Source organism: Palaemon carinicauda, chromosome 24 (assembly GCF_036898095.1).
Source record: "Palaemon carinicauda isolate YSFRI2023 chromosome 24, ASM3689809v2, whole genome shotgun sequence".
Taxonomy (NCBI): domain Eukaryota; kingdom Metazoa; phylum Arthropoda; class Malacostraca; order Decapoda; family Palaemonidae; genus Palaemon; species Palaemon carinicauda.
The window spans coordinates 96,902,218-96,917,549 of NC_090748.1; the positions used below are offsets into that span (position 1 = coordinate 96,902,218).

At 32.7% G+C, this 15,332-nt stretch overlaps 1 protein-coding gene across 2 annotated transcripts in view; it reads left to right on the forward strand.

Annotated features, from left to right (window-relative positions):
- LOC137617907 (uncharacterized) overlaps nucleotides 1-10,389 on the forward strand; it is a 47,334-nt gene extending 36,945 nt beyond the window's left edge. For both annotated transcript variants that reach the window (XM_068347851.1, XM_068347850.1), the window contains 4 exons: nucleotides 538-632; nucleotides 3,107-3,343; nucleotides 5,007-5,131; nucleotides 10,097-10,389. In XM_068347851.1, coding sequence (XP_068203952.1) covers nucleotides 538-632; nucleotides 3,107-3,343; nucleotides 5,007-5,099 — 425 coding nt within the window. In that variant the 3' untranslated portion in view covers nucleotides 5,100-5,131; nucleotides 10,097-10,389. The remainder of the gene's footprint in view (nucleotides 1-537; nucleotides 633-3,106; nucleotides 3,344-5,006; nucleotides 5,132-10,096) is intronic.
- The last annotated feature ends 4,943 nt before the right edge of the window (nucleotides 10,390-15,332 follow it).

A 15,332-nucleotide genomic window follows, 5' to 3' on the forward strand; every position in this document is an offset into this window, starting at 1 on the left:
TGTCACAATCGCTCGCCATTCATTCCTATTTCTAGCACGCTCTCTTGAGTTATAACATTAAATAATTTATTAACTACGGCAAGGGAGAACATAATGATATTATGTGAATATTTTACCATAGATTTGAGTAATAACAGTTGTCTTTGTTTTTTTGTTTAATATTGTTTGTTTGAAATATGCATCTGTACACAGCCAATTTCTGGCTGTTTTTATTATAATATGTAATGTTATATAGTTTAGATTTATTGTTAAGAATTTAAGGTAAATTTATGAATATCCACGTTATAGTTTAAATACTTCTTGCCGTAGGTTCTTTGTATAACTTTATGCTCACTTATCAATAACATAACTGAATGATTATTAATGAAAACATCTCATGTGTTAGTTTTAGCACTATAGATATATACCAGTGCCTGTTATATTCTACGTACTGTTAATGATACAGTAATATTTTACTAAACGTTGCAATTTATTATTATATTCATTTATGTATTGGTTATTTCCTCAGGCAAGTACTGATCCTTTTGTATTTTACAGTTCGCAACTCCTTGATGCTCTTTGGTGGCATTACAGCCCTTGGAGGTGTTTGTCTCATAGGCTGCAGTATTATCTTGCTTCAAGGACTACGAAAGGTAATTGGGACTTTTTATCAATTCTGATTATTATACAGTAGATGCAGTTGCTTTTGGCATTGTTGCAGTCATAATTTCATGAGACTTCTAAGTTCAACTTCGTAGATTGAAATGTCTAATGGAGGAGGACATGCCATAAATAGAGTCATTTATTTGTCTGAGGGGTAACATTCATGAGTTTTTTTTAAGTTGTATAGCCATAGAGCATTGACAAAGAAAGTACTGTATATTTTGTTGTTGTTGTTCATATGAAGCAAGCCAAGAAGGCCCTGTATTATTATTATTGTTATTATTATTATTACTATTATTATTATTATTATTATTATTATTACTTGCTAAGCTACAACCCTAGTTGGAAAAGCAGGATGCTATAAGCCCGTGGACTCCAACAGGGAAAATAGCCCATTGAGGAAAGGAAATAAGGAAAAATAAAATATCTTAAGAACAGTAGCAACATTGAAATAAATATTTCCTATATAAACTATAAAAACTTTAACAAAACAAGAGGAAGAGAAATTAGATAGAATAGGGTACATGAGTGTACCTTCAAGCAAGAGAACTCTACCCCAAGAGAGTGAAAGACCATAGTACAGAGGCTATGGCACTACCGGAGCTAGAGAACAATGGTTTGATTTTGGTGTATCCTTCTCCTAGAAGAGTTGCTTACCATAGCTAAAGAGTCTCTTCTACCCTTCGATATTAAAGTGTATTTGTCCCTTGTATGAAAAAATTAAAATCCAATTTAGTAATAGAATTATTATAAAAAATGGCTGTTACATACTTACTAATCAGCTGTAATAGTTGAGATTGGTTGATTTTGATTTTAAGTACGAATCCTGAATTCAACGGGATTAATCCCTTCTCTATGAGGCAGCAGATCCACTACTCATGCTATATACGAGATTTGTCACCATCGGATATACATGCTCACTTACTCTATAATAACCTGCATTTCCATGTTTATTTGTTTTACAGCTGATTACAGAATAAATTTTTCAAATATTTGCTTTATTTTCTATTGTATTTCACTCATTTCACTCTAAACAACCAAAATATTTTTTCCATTCATTGTGAAGTGATTATAGAATAATTTTTCAGAGATGTAATATAAATTTAATTCATTAGACGTAAGGTTTATTTGTTCTGTCATTACACCTTGCATATGACTGTCACTATGAACTGGATAATTCCTGTTTTAGGTGTTTCACAGGCTTGGAAATAGAGACTGCGCATATAAGAACATGGCATAATGCGTAGAATGTTAGTAAATGGAAATAATGAGAGTAGGCTAACTTTTGCTCATGAAAACAATGAACAATACCATATGAAATACTGTATATAAGACATGAAGATGATGATATTTTTTTAGAAATGATAGTTGAGGAAAAGGGAATAGAATAAGGAAACAAAAATATATAGTCGTGTGTCAACAATTTGTATTACTGGGAAAAAGGTTTGTGAATTTGTGGGTAGGACTGGAGTCAAAGGCTGAGAACCGATGATGGTTGAAGTACGTAGTACTTTTTGTGTTATTTGAACACGTAGGCCAACATTGAAATACTCTAAAATAGACCTTACATAACCATAAATAAGGACTAGAATCCCCAGGTGTTTCAGTTGGCGGTGGGATGAGATGGGGGGATCCCTACATCTCTAGGCTGGGGAGTGTCTGGGGGGTATTTGAGCAATGCCTCAGGTAGAGAATGTTGCTGTTGGCTAGAGTGGTGTTATTTTATATGGTAACATGAAAAACAGACTGAAATAGCTCTTGTACAATCAGAAATGAAGGCTAGAATCCCAAAGACTTTGTTGGTTGGCCAAAGAAAGAATGAGGAGGGGCTAATATCAGAGAGAGGATGAGATTTTCTAGTAGAATTTCCCGAGTGTGAACTGTGTAGGATATATATGAGTAATTTTAACTCCATATGGTTTATATTTCTAAATGACATACCGACGTGATCGTCTGTATCACCAGGCATGTGAAGGGGTTAAATAAAGAAGTGTTGGAGTTAACTCCTATGTCTCTTTACAGCCGAATGGGCTAAGTCTTGCTGTTTACACTAATTTCTATTGGGACTGGTATTCGAATCCTTGGCCGGGCAGAAATATCATTAAAAGAATTTCCTTATTGGTCTAAGACCCTGTGGCAGAACATATTCAATATTAAAGTGTATTTTTAGCTTATTTGAAAAAAGTGTGTGTGTATGATAGAGAGGAAAAAAAGGTAACTGGGTTTATAGGAAAATTTAGTTTTATTATTAAATCATGGATAAAATGTTTTGAAATTTATCCTATACTGTATTTCATTCACTGTAAATGTGATAACACTAGCAGGCAAAGATTATCACTTTTTTTGGGAAGTTCTTTGATAATGAGCATCTCATACTGAAAATTATGATATAGAAAAATTATAATTTTCCAGTTGCAACAAGAATTCCATTATCCACTTTTAAATTTGGTTCTTCAATTTTCAGGAAATTGAAATGCGAATGGAGCCGTGGATTTGGTGCATGGCTATTTTCACTGTTTGGCGAGGAATCATCATCACTTATTCTTCTATTGTCAATGATATGATATTTGCATATCATATTTTGATGTGTCTGTTTTGGCTCATGTTCATTGCTGGGAACATATTTGCCTGGCTCGTCGTTCACTCGTTTTATCACGAACTCTGTGAAGTTACCCGTTTGGAGGATGTAGCTAGAGTCAAGGTAAGTTAACATGATAATCTTTTCGTTTTGCGTAGATAGTTATGTTTGACTTTGTTGCACACAAAGACACTATAGATTTTATGTAATTCATTGTGATATTAGTTTATTTTTATGTGCTTCTATATTTTCATATGCAGGGTGTCTCATAAGTCTCCATACATAGGAAAAATAAGTTTCTTGACATAAACCATTTTTATTTATATAATATGCTCTACTGTATATGACTTCCATAATTTTCGGAAACACATTTCAATGCTTGTCCTCCACTGCTGAAGAACGCTTCAAAGAACATATGGATATATATTTGTAATGGCATTTGCGATACATTGTTTGAGACAATAAGTACTGCCACAGTGTCATGCGCGACACTCGTCCCCTGTTTTCTGTTAAATGTGCTTGCAACCCTACGACTGCTTGCTGAACCAGCTATCAGGAGGATTTCAATTCATTACCCTTTATTCAAATGCATTCTCTGGTTTATCTAAAATATAAAGAAATAGATGTTAGAACCATATCTGTATGGAATGTATTATTTGTCTTATGTATGGAGACTTGTGGGACACCATGTATATCTAGCAACTCTATTTGATCCAGTATTAGTTGTGACATATAGTAAGGGAAATATAGCATAAACCATAGACGAACAGTTATCAGTGATTCGACTCGGTTAATTTAGTGCTAAGCAATATATTTGAAATGTTTTCAATGTTAGAATTGATTACTTTCATGCTTATATTTATCCATTGTCTAAAAGTTTTTCTGATTAAGATATTATCAATTCCCTATGAATTGCTGAAGGTTCACCTTGTACGTTCTTCACAGGACTGTTATTTGTTTCCCTTTGGTTTGCTCCTCAACATATGCTTTATTAGAAAGTCTAGGAAATGACCACTTGTATCCTGTCTTTTCTTGTTTAATTAAGAATTAGATAAAAAAAATTGCCTGTTTTAAAGCCAAAAAGATAGTTCCTATAAAATAAAACATTATTATTGCATGTTTTTTTGTTTCTCAAAATCTGAACTATAGTTTAGGATATTTATGTTAAGATACTTTCCCAAAACATTGATTACATGTATTGAAGAATTTCATATAGAACTTGTAGCATTGAATTCGATATAATCATCTTTACCTGAAAACTTGTTCCTTGTCTAATGTAGGACCTAAATATTTTTTATTTGGAAATAAAGATGGCTCTTACTGTTATTACAATATTCATTTGTGTAATATATATATTTTGATTTGAAAAATCAAGTTACATGTTCATATGATAGAACTGTCTTTTACTTGACTTAATAGAGTATAGTAAAAACATTACTCTGCAATCAGGTAGAAAAGTTTTTAAAGAATTTAGAATTTATATTCATAGTGATGAAGCCTTAATATCCTGCACTGTCCATCTTTGATGTTTTATTAGCATGCTGCCATTAAATTTATATTTATAGTTTTTCATGGCTAAATATATTTAAATAGTATTGCTATTCACTGCGCACTGAGCTTGAGGGTGTCTTTAAATGGCTGGGTTGTTTGTGCTTTTCTCAATTGTATTTTTCACCATTTGTTTATGTTTCTTAGTTCGGTGTTAGTGCTCGTCACTGTTCTCGGGAACGAATGGTGTTTTGTCCTGTGTTGCACCTTTGTCTTACCTTTTTGCACCTTCTTACAGATGGACACAATGAGTACCATGGGGTACAGCTCACGACCCACAACTCCTGGTGCACGTTCAACTATTTCTACTCAGTCAGATTATAATCAGTAATTCAGGTTTTCCAACTGAATTTCTCATTTTAGGTAACTTGCTTTTTATCCCTTATTTTTTATTGTGTTATGTCCTTTTTTTAATTAGCATAAGGTTAAGCTAATATGAATTTGAATTAATTATGTTTTAAATGTGCATATGCCTTAATGTACAGTAGGCTATAAATGGACTGTACTAAAGTATGCAGCTGTAATTGAGTAAGTGATATATTTTCCACATATTTTGGTTTTAGAATTTATATATATACAATATTACTTGATATATAATACTAATGTTTCCATTTTTTATAAAAGCAAGCAGCCTCTTTGATGAGGAAAATGCCCTAATTCATACAATGAGAGATGGAGGTTTTAGAATAATCTTAAAATTCTGTGATTTTCATTCATATTTACTCTTATCACCAATTCTTCTTACATTGTCCATTTTCAAAAAGAGTAAAATTTGAATATGTATGTTTGAAATCCTTAAAGGGTTGTTTTGGCCTATTGGTAACGTCTCTGCCTGGTGATCGCTAGACTGGGGTTTGAGTCCCACTTAAACTCGTTAGTTCCTTTAGTGTCTACAAGCTCACCATCCTAGAGAGCTAAGAATGGGGGTTTTGGGGGAGCCTTTAGGTCTACCTGCTGAGTCATCAGCAGCCATTGCCTGACCCTCCCTGGTCCTAGCGTATGTGGAGAGAGGCTTGGACACTGATCATATGCAATATGGTTAATCTCAAGGATGTTGTCCTGCTAGCTAGGGCAATGTCACTGTCCCTTGCCTCTACTATTCATAAATAGCCTGTAAACTTTTAAACATAACTTGACAAAAAATTTTGTCTCTTAACTGTTCAACAGCATATAGCTTTGTACTTTTCCTCTTAATTTTCTGTTTTCACTTTTATATTTAATTTCTTATTTACATTTAAAGGATATGCAGCATCATTATTTCATATAAACTGTATTGTATAATCTAGTAATTTTTATTATTTAGAAGTAGTTCAAAGCTTTCAATCCTTATAAATTATCACAGCTGCATATTCAGTTACCTAAGCACATAATCTTCAGTTAGACCAAGCATTTCCTGATGTCTAAACATTTACTAAGTGAGTCATGTGTAAACTTTCGACTATAGCCAATGATTCAACAGTTAACTTTACCCTTCCTTATTCAGTAGGATTACCTGTCAAATCCTTCATACTTCATCCTCTTGACTAAAGTTACATATGTTGTTGACATTGATTATTGCTATATATTGGATTTAGCATTGTTCCATGGTGAATATTACTTCAGAAGTTATGAGCCCAACTCTGCAAGGGGGTAATTGAGAAGTACCAATGGATGTTGTTAACTAAAGATACGTAACTGTTGTCGACTTTGCTTATTGCTTTATCTCTGAACGTAAATTTTGTTGACTTTGCGTGTTGCTTTATCTCAGATTTAGCATTATTCCATGTTGAATATTACTTCAGATCTTCCGATCCTTCTCAGAATGGGGTAATAGAGAAGTACTAATGAATGTTTGTAGCCCCCTTAGTCCCCCAACTGTGTTTTTTTCAGTTGCTAATCATTCCTACCAATCTTTGATTTGCATTGGATTAAAAACCTTTGCAGAAAATTGTGATAGCTATGTATCTATAAGATAAGAATGGCAGTGGTGTTTGCTAGATTTTGCAGGTTCTGTGATTTGGATAATTATCTCCAGATTGTCATGGTTATTTTAGAATTTTATAAGTCAGTCAGATAACTATGAAGAAATTAATGTCAAATCCATGAAGTTATTAATCTTCCCAGTGAACAGCTAATTATATGACATATTTTTGACAGAAAAATTATACAATATTTATATAGTGAATCTGCTCTCAAATAGTTGTTTTGCCAAACTATATCTGTATATTTACTTTATATGGATTCAATTTCCTATATTGTGCTATAACTATTCATATTCCAGCACAAGTACAGATTGTTAACTGTTTCTTGTTGCAGTCAATGAAACTTGTTTGCAACAATGATATATCGTAAATAATCATTTTGATTTTTTAATCAAAGTTGTGGGAGTCTTTGCCTCAATCAGATAAGTCAATGTCTCCCTTAGCCTCAGGTCATGATAGCTTTGAATATCTTGTCATATTACTCTTGTTCAGGGGTAGAGGGTTTCCCTGTCACTCTGCCAAAGTAGTAAAGGGTAGAGGGTTGTCCTCTCTCTCCCAAAGTAAACTTACATGTACAATTTCTGTCCAGATAAAGCCTAGAATGTCTCATATTTACTATGGTTCTATGTGTAGAAGATTGTACTGACAACCAGAATGTCTACTCAGTCTTACTTTTTTATGCCATGATGGTGGAGATTACGGAGGCTGTTTTGAAGTGAAAGTGAAGGCTTTAAGCATGTCTCTCTGGTGTTGTACATTGTATGTACCCTAGATATTTTCAGAAGTACTATGTAGGTAGTACAGGCCAATATATTAATCGTATTGAAAATCCAGAGATATAATTAAGCAGCCTTAGAGAATGATGCGATATGCCTATTTAATTAATTAATTTTGAATTAAGTGTAGATTTTTTAGAGCTAAAAGAAGATTTTATAAAGCCACTCAATTAAGATTGTTAACAGTCCAAGGACTGCTTTGAATTGAGGTTAAAGTTAAAGAATGAAACAGTTTAGATACAATATGTTAGGGTGATTACACTGAGCATATTTCCGGGTGAACAAGGAAGATGGACTCTTAGGAAGTCAAGAAATAGCCCCCATTCAATGACCCAAGATTGCAAGTAGAATTTCCCTCAATCAACACCTTAATATTTTTTTTTTGTACCAATGAACTCGATGTGAAGTTACTATTTCAATGAATCTTCCCCAAGAATTTATTTTCTAAATGTTCTTGAAACAAGAGCATCTTGACAAGAAATTTATAAATGTTGTTTTTAACCTGAGATATGCATACAGTAGCACCAAGTCTGTGTGGCAACCCTCCTACCTCATAATATTCTCGCTGTAAAAGTGGACAGACATATGCCGTGATTATTCCTTTGATAAGAGAGAGTAGTGCTTATTGTTGAATGTCTTTGGTTTGGTACACATTACGTTTAGTATTACCACATGTATATCCTTTGATTCTTCTAAAATATGTTTTATTTGTTTGCGATGCAAAGTGTAGTCTTACCAAGACTCATATGGCACACAATCTGTTGTGTAGGCTTTAAAGGGAGAGAGATAGGGATGCTAAGCAAAGCATAAAAGATTTAAATAGTACTGCGAGTGTTGCATCTGATGATCAAGAATCTGATGTTTCTCCTTCGCCCATTGTTTAGCATTTTCCCTCCCTCACCCAATCGATTGTAGGCCGGGATTTTTACAAATTTAAGCTGCATTAGGTCATGATTAATTCAAGCTAGAGATGGCAGACATCGTAAAGTATGAAGTGAAATGGCTAGTGCCTAATCTTATGCAATACTTACATGTTGGTTGGCTTTATCCTCTGCTGTATCTGAAAGTGAGCCAGTTCTGTGTGTTTCACCAGGTCATCCTGTACCATCATCAACTATCATAGCTGAATGAGAAGAGGAATCAGTGATACCTTTGTTTGCCTTTTCAACTTTATGCTGTCTTGTGCAGTCGTCAGAATCGGTTTGTCATACAGGAAATTGAAGTCATAAGTGTTTCTGTAGAAATTTATAATCACCAGTTCTTACTTCCAAAAGCACTAGGAGACTGGAGACTTATTTTGGATTTGTTGAAACTGAACAATTTTCCACATATTGCAGTGTTCAGGGTGCCATCCAGATGAATGATTGGATGTTCTTATGAATCTTGCCTATGAATACTTCCCATACCAATTAACCCAGAATTGAAAAAGTTATAGGTTCGTGTTATAAGGAAAGTTTATCAGTTTAAATGTCTATACTCCTGTCCCAGCACAGGTCTGCTAGCATTTACAAAAACTGTGGCTCCAGTCACCATATTTTTAAACAGTTTATTCCAATCTGATTCCCCTCGATGGAATTTTGATGGCTCAAATGCCTTCTAGTTCTTTTGTGTAATTCGTCACAAGAAATCTCTTCTCTCTGTAAGTGTCAATATTTTATAAAGTGATGGAGATGGCCCCCATTCTTTTTCAGTTTTCTCCTGCATGATATCTTTGTTACTCAAGTCATCTCCTCATCAATTTGTTAATACCTGTTTGACCCATAGAAGAGTACTTGATAAATTTATCTTTGTGATCCAATCCCTACATGCAGAGAATGCAGGTGACTATTGACGTTTAGGAATAGTTTATAAGAATGATTGAACTTCAACCAATAGTAGATGTCAAGTTTCAGTAATGAGTTTAGGAAATTTTGACTGAATCCTCATCATTTTTATTTATTCAACTATCAGATTTTTGTAAAACTACAAGTTATAAGAATTTCTTAAAACATTTATCATCAAAAGACAATCCCTTCGGTCAACCTCTTATAAGATTTTTAAGATTTTAAATCAGTCATTTGGTTAGACTACTTAATGATGAGGGTAACAATAACTGGTCCATGGGAAAGAAAAAGGAAACTATTTTCACAGCAGTTCTTACTGCATGGAGCAATGTATTCTAGTAAAGGAGTTCAGCCTAAGTTATAACTTGAAAAGGCTTTTCTCGAAGGTATTTATTCCCTTGTCTTCTCTGGGATATTAATATTCAGTGGAGTATTACGTAGATTAGTTTGGCTTCAGCAAGCTTAGATTTGCTAATCAAGGGCCCCATCTTCAAATGTTTAAGGGGCTTTATGAATAATGGTTGAATTTTTTTCTAAATTGATTTTTATTGAGTTTACTTTTGTATTATTTTTATACAAATATTGTTTCCTATATATCACATCATTGCTCGATCAGTATTCACTTGAGAGGCTGAGATAGAACATTCGTACATACGAACCCCAGGAGCTGCTCATCACTTTGCATGCAGTACAGTTTCTAATAACAAAGAATATTGTAAACTTCACAAAGGCATCTTAGAACTTAGTGATTACTTCCTTATTTTTCAGATGGAAACAATGAGTTCTTTCACAGCATCGCGACCCACCACGCCCGGTACAAGGTCAGAAGTGTCTTCCAAGATGATTCCATAATGTGTTTCTCATGGCAAAAAGTTATTTTTGTAAAGAATTTTGTTTTGGAAAAATAGAATTGGAATATAATGAAGATGGATTTTGTTAAGGTACAGAGTTTATATTGTCAGTAATATTATACTGTCCAATTTTTGGGAAAATTTTATTTTAAAGATGTGGTAACTGGAATATTAATGTTTCAAGTAATTGGAATACCACACTGGGAATTTTTTTTTTTTTTTTTTTTTTTTTTTTTTTTTTTTTTTTTTTTTTTTTTTTTTGTATAGGCCAGTTCTGAAAGTTGAGTTTGACTCATTGAGCTGGTTAATCTCTTCCCTTTTAATAATAATAATTTTATAAAGTATAAAACTGCACTTAAACCTTGCAGTAGCAAACATGATGTAACGATATAATTGCTCTGAATCGTTGAAGCTCTCTGCTGTATTGGCAGACTTTTTCATTTTTCGTTTATCACCAGCATTTGACTCGTCAGCTTGAAAGAGTGAAAATTAAATAATTTTTATGTTATATCTGTTACCAACTTTCAGGATACAATAACAGCTATTTTATGCTGTACAGTCATTATGCTCAATATTATGCAACATAATTTTTTTTTAATGTGAACCATTTATTCTATTACCATTTTAAGCCAAAAGATAATAGGTGGCCTCATCTTTTATGTACTGTTTTCCAAACCCTGTTTTAGTTATGAGATCTTTTGATAGTATTTCAGTAGGTTATTCAGAGAAATTAGATTCTGATTTAAAATTTTTATGTTTGCATCACACATTTATAGTTCTTTGCACAACATATTTAGTTGTAGATGAAAGCATATTGTTATACAGATGCTGTGCCAACCAAACTTTATCAAAGTCTAACATTTGAATTGGAAAATTTAATTTCCCAAAAAAAGCTATATGAAAAGTTACCCGAGAGAAATTTGTTCGTAATTTTATGGCAAAAATTTAGCCTCATTTTAATATTGCACAGTTATCTGCAATTTAATTGAAAGTAAAATTGTCATTTGATTTTTTACTCTTTCTTATATTGATATTTAGTTTAGAGTATAAATAAAACTAAGTAAAATATTGTAAATAGAATATGTTTAAGTAAAAAATGTTAGAAAGGGAACCATAACATAAAACGAAAGAATAAGGACTGAAGATTTGCAAAGTAGAAGAATTGTGCAATACAATTGTATAAACAGTTTTTAACAAATATCATGCATATGTAAGTAGACAAATATCCCATTGATATATGAAGACCAGGACTTTGGATTTTCCAGCAGTTGCTCAAGGCCTTTGAATAGCTCTTCTTTGCTACACTTAAGTGAACCAACTTGCCCTCTTACATTCAGAAAGGGTGGAAGTGATTGCAAGAGACAGTCATAGTTGAAGTTTTGGACGAAAAGGTAGATTTATTCATTTACTTTTCTATTAAGGTGTCGGCTGATATATGGTCACAAGTTATTCAAATAATAGTAATTACATTATTATTATTTATTATTATTACAAGCTAAGTTACAATCCTAGTTGGAAAAGCAAGATGGTATGCCCAACAGCTCCAACAGGGAAAAATAGCCCAGTGAGGAAAGGAAATATATAAACGATATGAGTAACAATGAAAAATTAAATAGAAGTATTTTAAAAGCAGTAACAATATTAAAAACATTTCATATATAAACTATAAAAACAACTCATTTCAGCCTGTTCAACATGAGAATATTTAAACTTTTGGGAGTCTAGTGTGTATTAATATCATGATTATCTGTAATAGAATATATAAAAGTTATATGAATTAAAATTTCATTATTATAGATGATAATGGAATCAATATGAATTTATTGATATACAACATGACTTTAAGATTTATATGTTATAAACACTTCCTGTGCACAAGCAGATTAAAAACTTCAAATTAAAGATTATAAAATAATGTCTCGAGTAAACGTGCATGATGAGGCTCCTTATTAATAGAAATATCAAAGATGTAAGTTTTACAAGGTGTATTTTTTAGTGATATTGCATTATTTCATAATTGGAAATAGAACATCACTTATTTAATCATTATCAAAAATTGCAAGTAGTTTTTTATACATTTTACTTTTTTTTTTAGGTTAGTAAAGAACCATCACTTTTCCTTTTCCTGCCACATCATAACTTTTATGTTAGAATTAAAGAATTTCTTTGAAAACAATTTTGAAAGTTGTTTCAAGAAAAGAGAAGATTATGTAGTAGTTTTTATTTTTAAAGGCTTCCTTCTTGCTCAATCTTTCTTGAAAGCTGTTTACATTTTTTTTCATAAAATTATATTTCTAATTCTATACAATTTTTTTTATCTTACATTAGTGTGAATCTCAGTTTTTTCCCATTTTTGTCGGAATGAAATTATTCAGGTCGCAAATAACAGTGGATTGTGTATTCTCCATGTAGCTTTCAAAGGTTATACTGTATTTCTTTTAGGTTCATTCAAAGACAGGATATATCACTGGTACATTACTGACAATACAGTACGTACATTTAAGGAACGATTATTTTTTGTATGTCTTGTAATTCTGTAGTGTTGTAATTTCAGTTTGGCTCATATTCAAAGATAAAAGGTACATTGTGTCATGCTATGACTTGTGTTTTTTGCTTTCTTACAGGTATAGCAAATAGGCAACTCAAAACAGAAATATTTGAGTAAGATTATTGCATTAATGTTTTCTTTTGCTGTTCAAAGTGAACCTTACAGTATTGTTACTATAGGGTAAACATAAGCTTACTTCCTACATGCCTGTGAAGTGAATTCATGAAGGATTTTTTAGTAAGATGTATGTAGTGCCTAAGAAGTTTAATTGTTACCCAATGGAAAAGCTTTTGTTCAGCTTTATTTACATTTATTAAATTTTCAAGTACCAGTACTTGTCAAGAGTTTGTGGTTTCCAAGGAAAACGTATATGTGGTAAAAAAAAATTATATATTTTTTATAAAGGGTGTGTAAGAGCAGTTATTTTATCATACCCCATTTTCATATAATTGATTAGAAAACGGATTTTGAGCGAAGCGAAAAATCTATTTTTGAGTGAGATGGCCATGTCGTCCTGATGGAAGGTTCCTTCAGTAGCTTCCTTTGGTTATATATAACCTGTAGTTATATATAACCAAAGGAAGCTACTCAAGAAACCTTCCATCAGGACGACATGGCTTGAGCCCAAAAATAACATTTTGTTTTTATACACTATGAATAAACAAACTTAATTGTTTAACAGTTCAAATTTGGAAAAATCTCCGTCCAGTGTCATGGTTGTTGAAAATAGTGATAACATTCCGTCCAGTAATGAAATGCTTTTTCCTTGAAGCATTTGTCCATTCTATTTTTGTACATATAGAACTACCGTAATTAAACGCATTAATTTAAGATTGTTTTATTCACCTTTTTGTGGAGAAAGTACATCAAATTTTTACGTGAAACTTCTTTGCTTGTCTGTGGTATTTGTTGTACAATGCATGAGTTATTCGCCAAGTACAGTGTTGAACTCATTAGTTCAGTTATGTTGTAATATTACCATGCAGTTTACAAAGCCTAGCACTATGTGAATTATGCTTTGAAATAGATTGATTGAAAGTGTTTCTTGTGGATAGGGCTAATACTACACCACATCTCTTTATTATTTTACTGTTGTTATTTTTGTGTGTGTGATATGTTAGTTTATTAGATTGTTAATTATCAGGAACAACCATTAGGAATTGCCAATTTCCATTTTTATTTTCCATAAATTTAGGGTAATGACTAAAGAGATTAAAACCGACTCCCAGCTAAAATGAAGCTATTGGTTATTAGAAAGGAAGCTAAGGAAAGTTAGGAAAGTGGTTTTATTGGTGTGGGAAAGGTACAATTGTGTGTGTATATATATATATATATATATATATATATATATATATATATATATATATATATATAGTAAGATTTCATTATATTTGTGTTAAAAATAATCTAAGACCCTAAAAATTTATGCAGTGAATTGAAAAAAATAAGAATAAAGTTTTACATTATATAACACATTAAATTAAATATAAAAGAAGTGTAGTATACCATAGGTATTACAGAGAATCTTCAACTATGGGAAACAAAACTCAAGAGACTTTGGGACATGGCCTATTTTGGTACACGGTACACTTTTGGCCAATAGAGGAAGCACTACCAATCAGAGCATGCTGTTCACACTTCAGCGTACTTGGCACTGATTGTGTGTATAACCGCAGGATCCCTCAAGCTAACTACAGAACTCGGTACACCATGTTATCCAGTTAGCTTTTACACTTGCGTAGGTGACATCGCTCTGCATCTTTATGCTTAGTATGGTGGTTCTTTGTAATTTTGTGTAAAATTGTGGATTCCTGTCAAGGCATATGATGTCAACCAATCGTCGTACACCTTTTAAGGATTAATGGTGGTGAACTCTAGCATCACAAGAAGAGGATTACTTAAGTATGGGAGAAGCTATGTGGACGTGGGTTGCCGTTACGTCGTCATTAAATCTGTTCACTGTATCAAGAAAGATGAAAAGAAAATAAGGACGATCACAAGTGTCACGGTTAACAAGATAGCAAAACTGGTGGTAACACGAAGGCTATTGTAAGAATGTAGTCAGCATTAGCCCTTTGGATCAGTAACTAGGAAGAGGAACTTTGCACTGAATACCAACACCATACTTGAGAACCCCAGGCAACTCTAACAGCAAGGACTACGACTAAAAACCAGGATCATGTACGATTTCTCCCACCAAACCAACCAAATTTAATGCTAACAAGGGCTGGTTTTATAAATTTCAAAGGTTTAAACTTGGGAGCATGTCCCTGCATGTAGAGAATGCCTCTGCTGACAACCAAGCTGCCGATGATACACAATCAAGACGTTTTAGACCATCATTGAGGAAGAATGTTATTTGTGTGATTAACTTTTCAGTATGGGTGAAACTGGCCTTTTTTATTAACAGTTGCCATTGCAGATTTTCATTATGAAGGAGGCCAGAACCTTTGGATTTAAGTCCTACATAGATCGCCTCACACTTATGATTTGAGAAAATGCTGCTGACTTTATGATGAAGCCAGTTCATATATAAGTCCAAAAACCCAATGGCTTTTAAAGAAAACTAAGAACCTACTGCCAGCTCATTGGATACACAACCCAA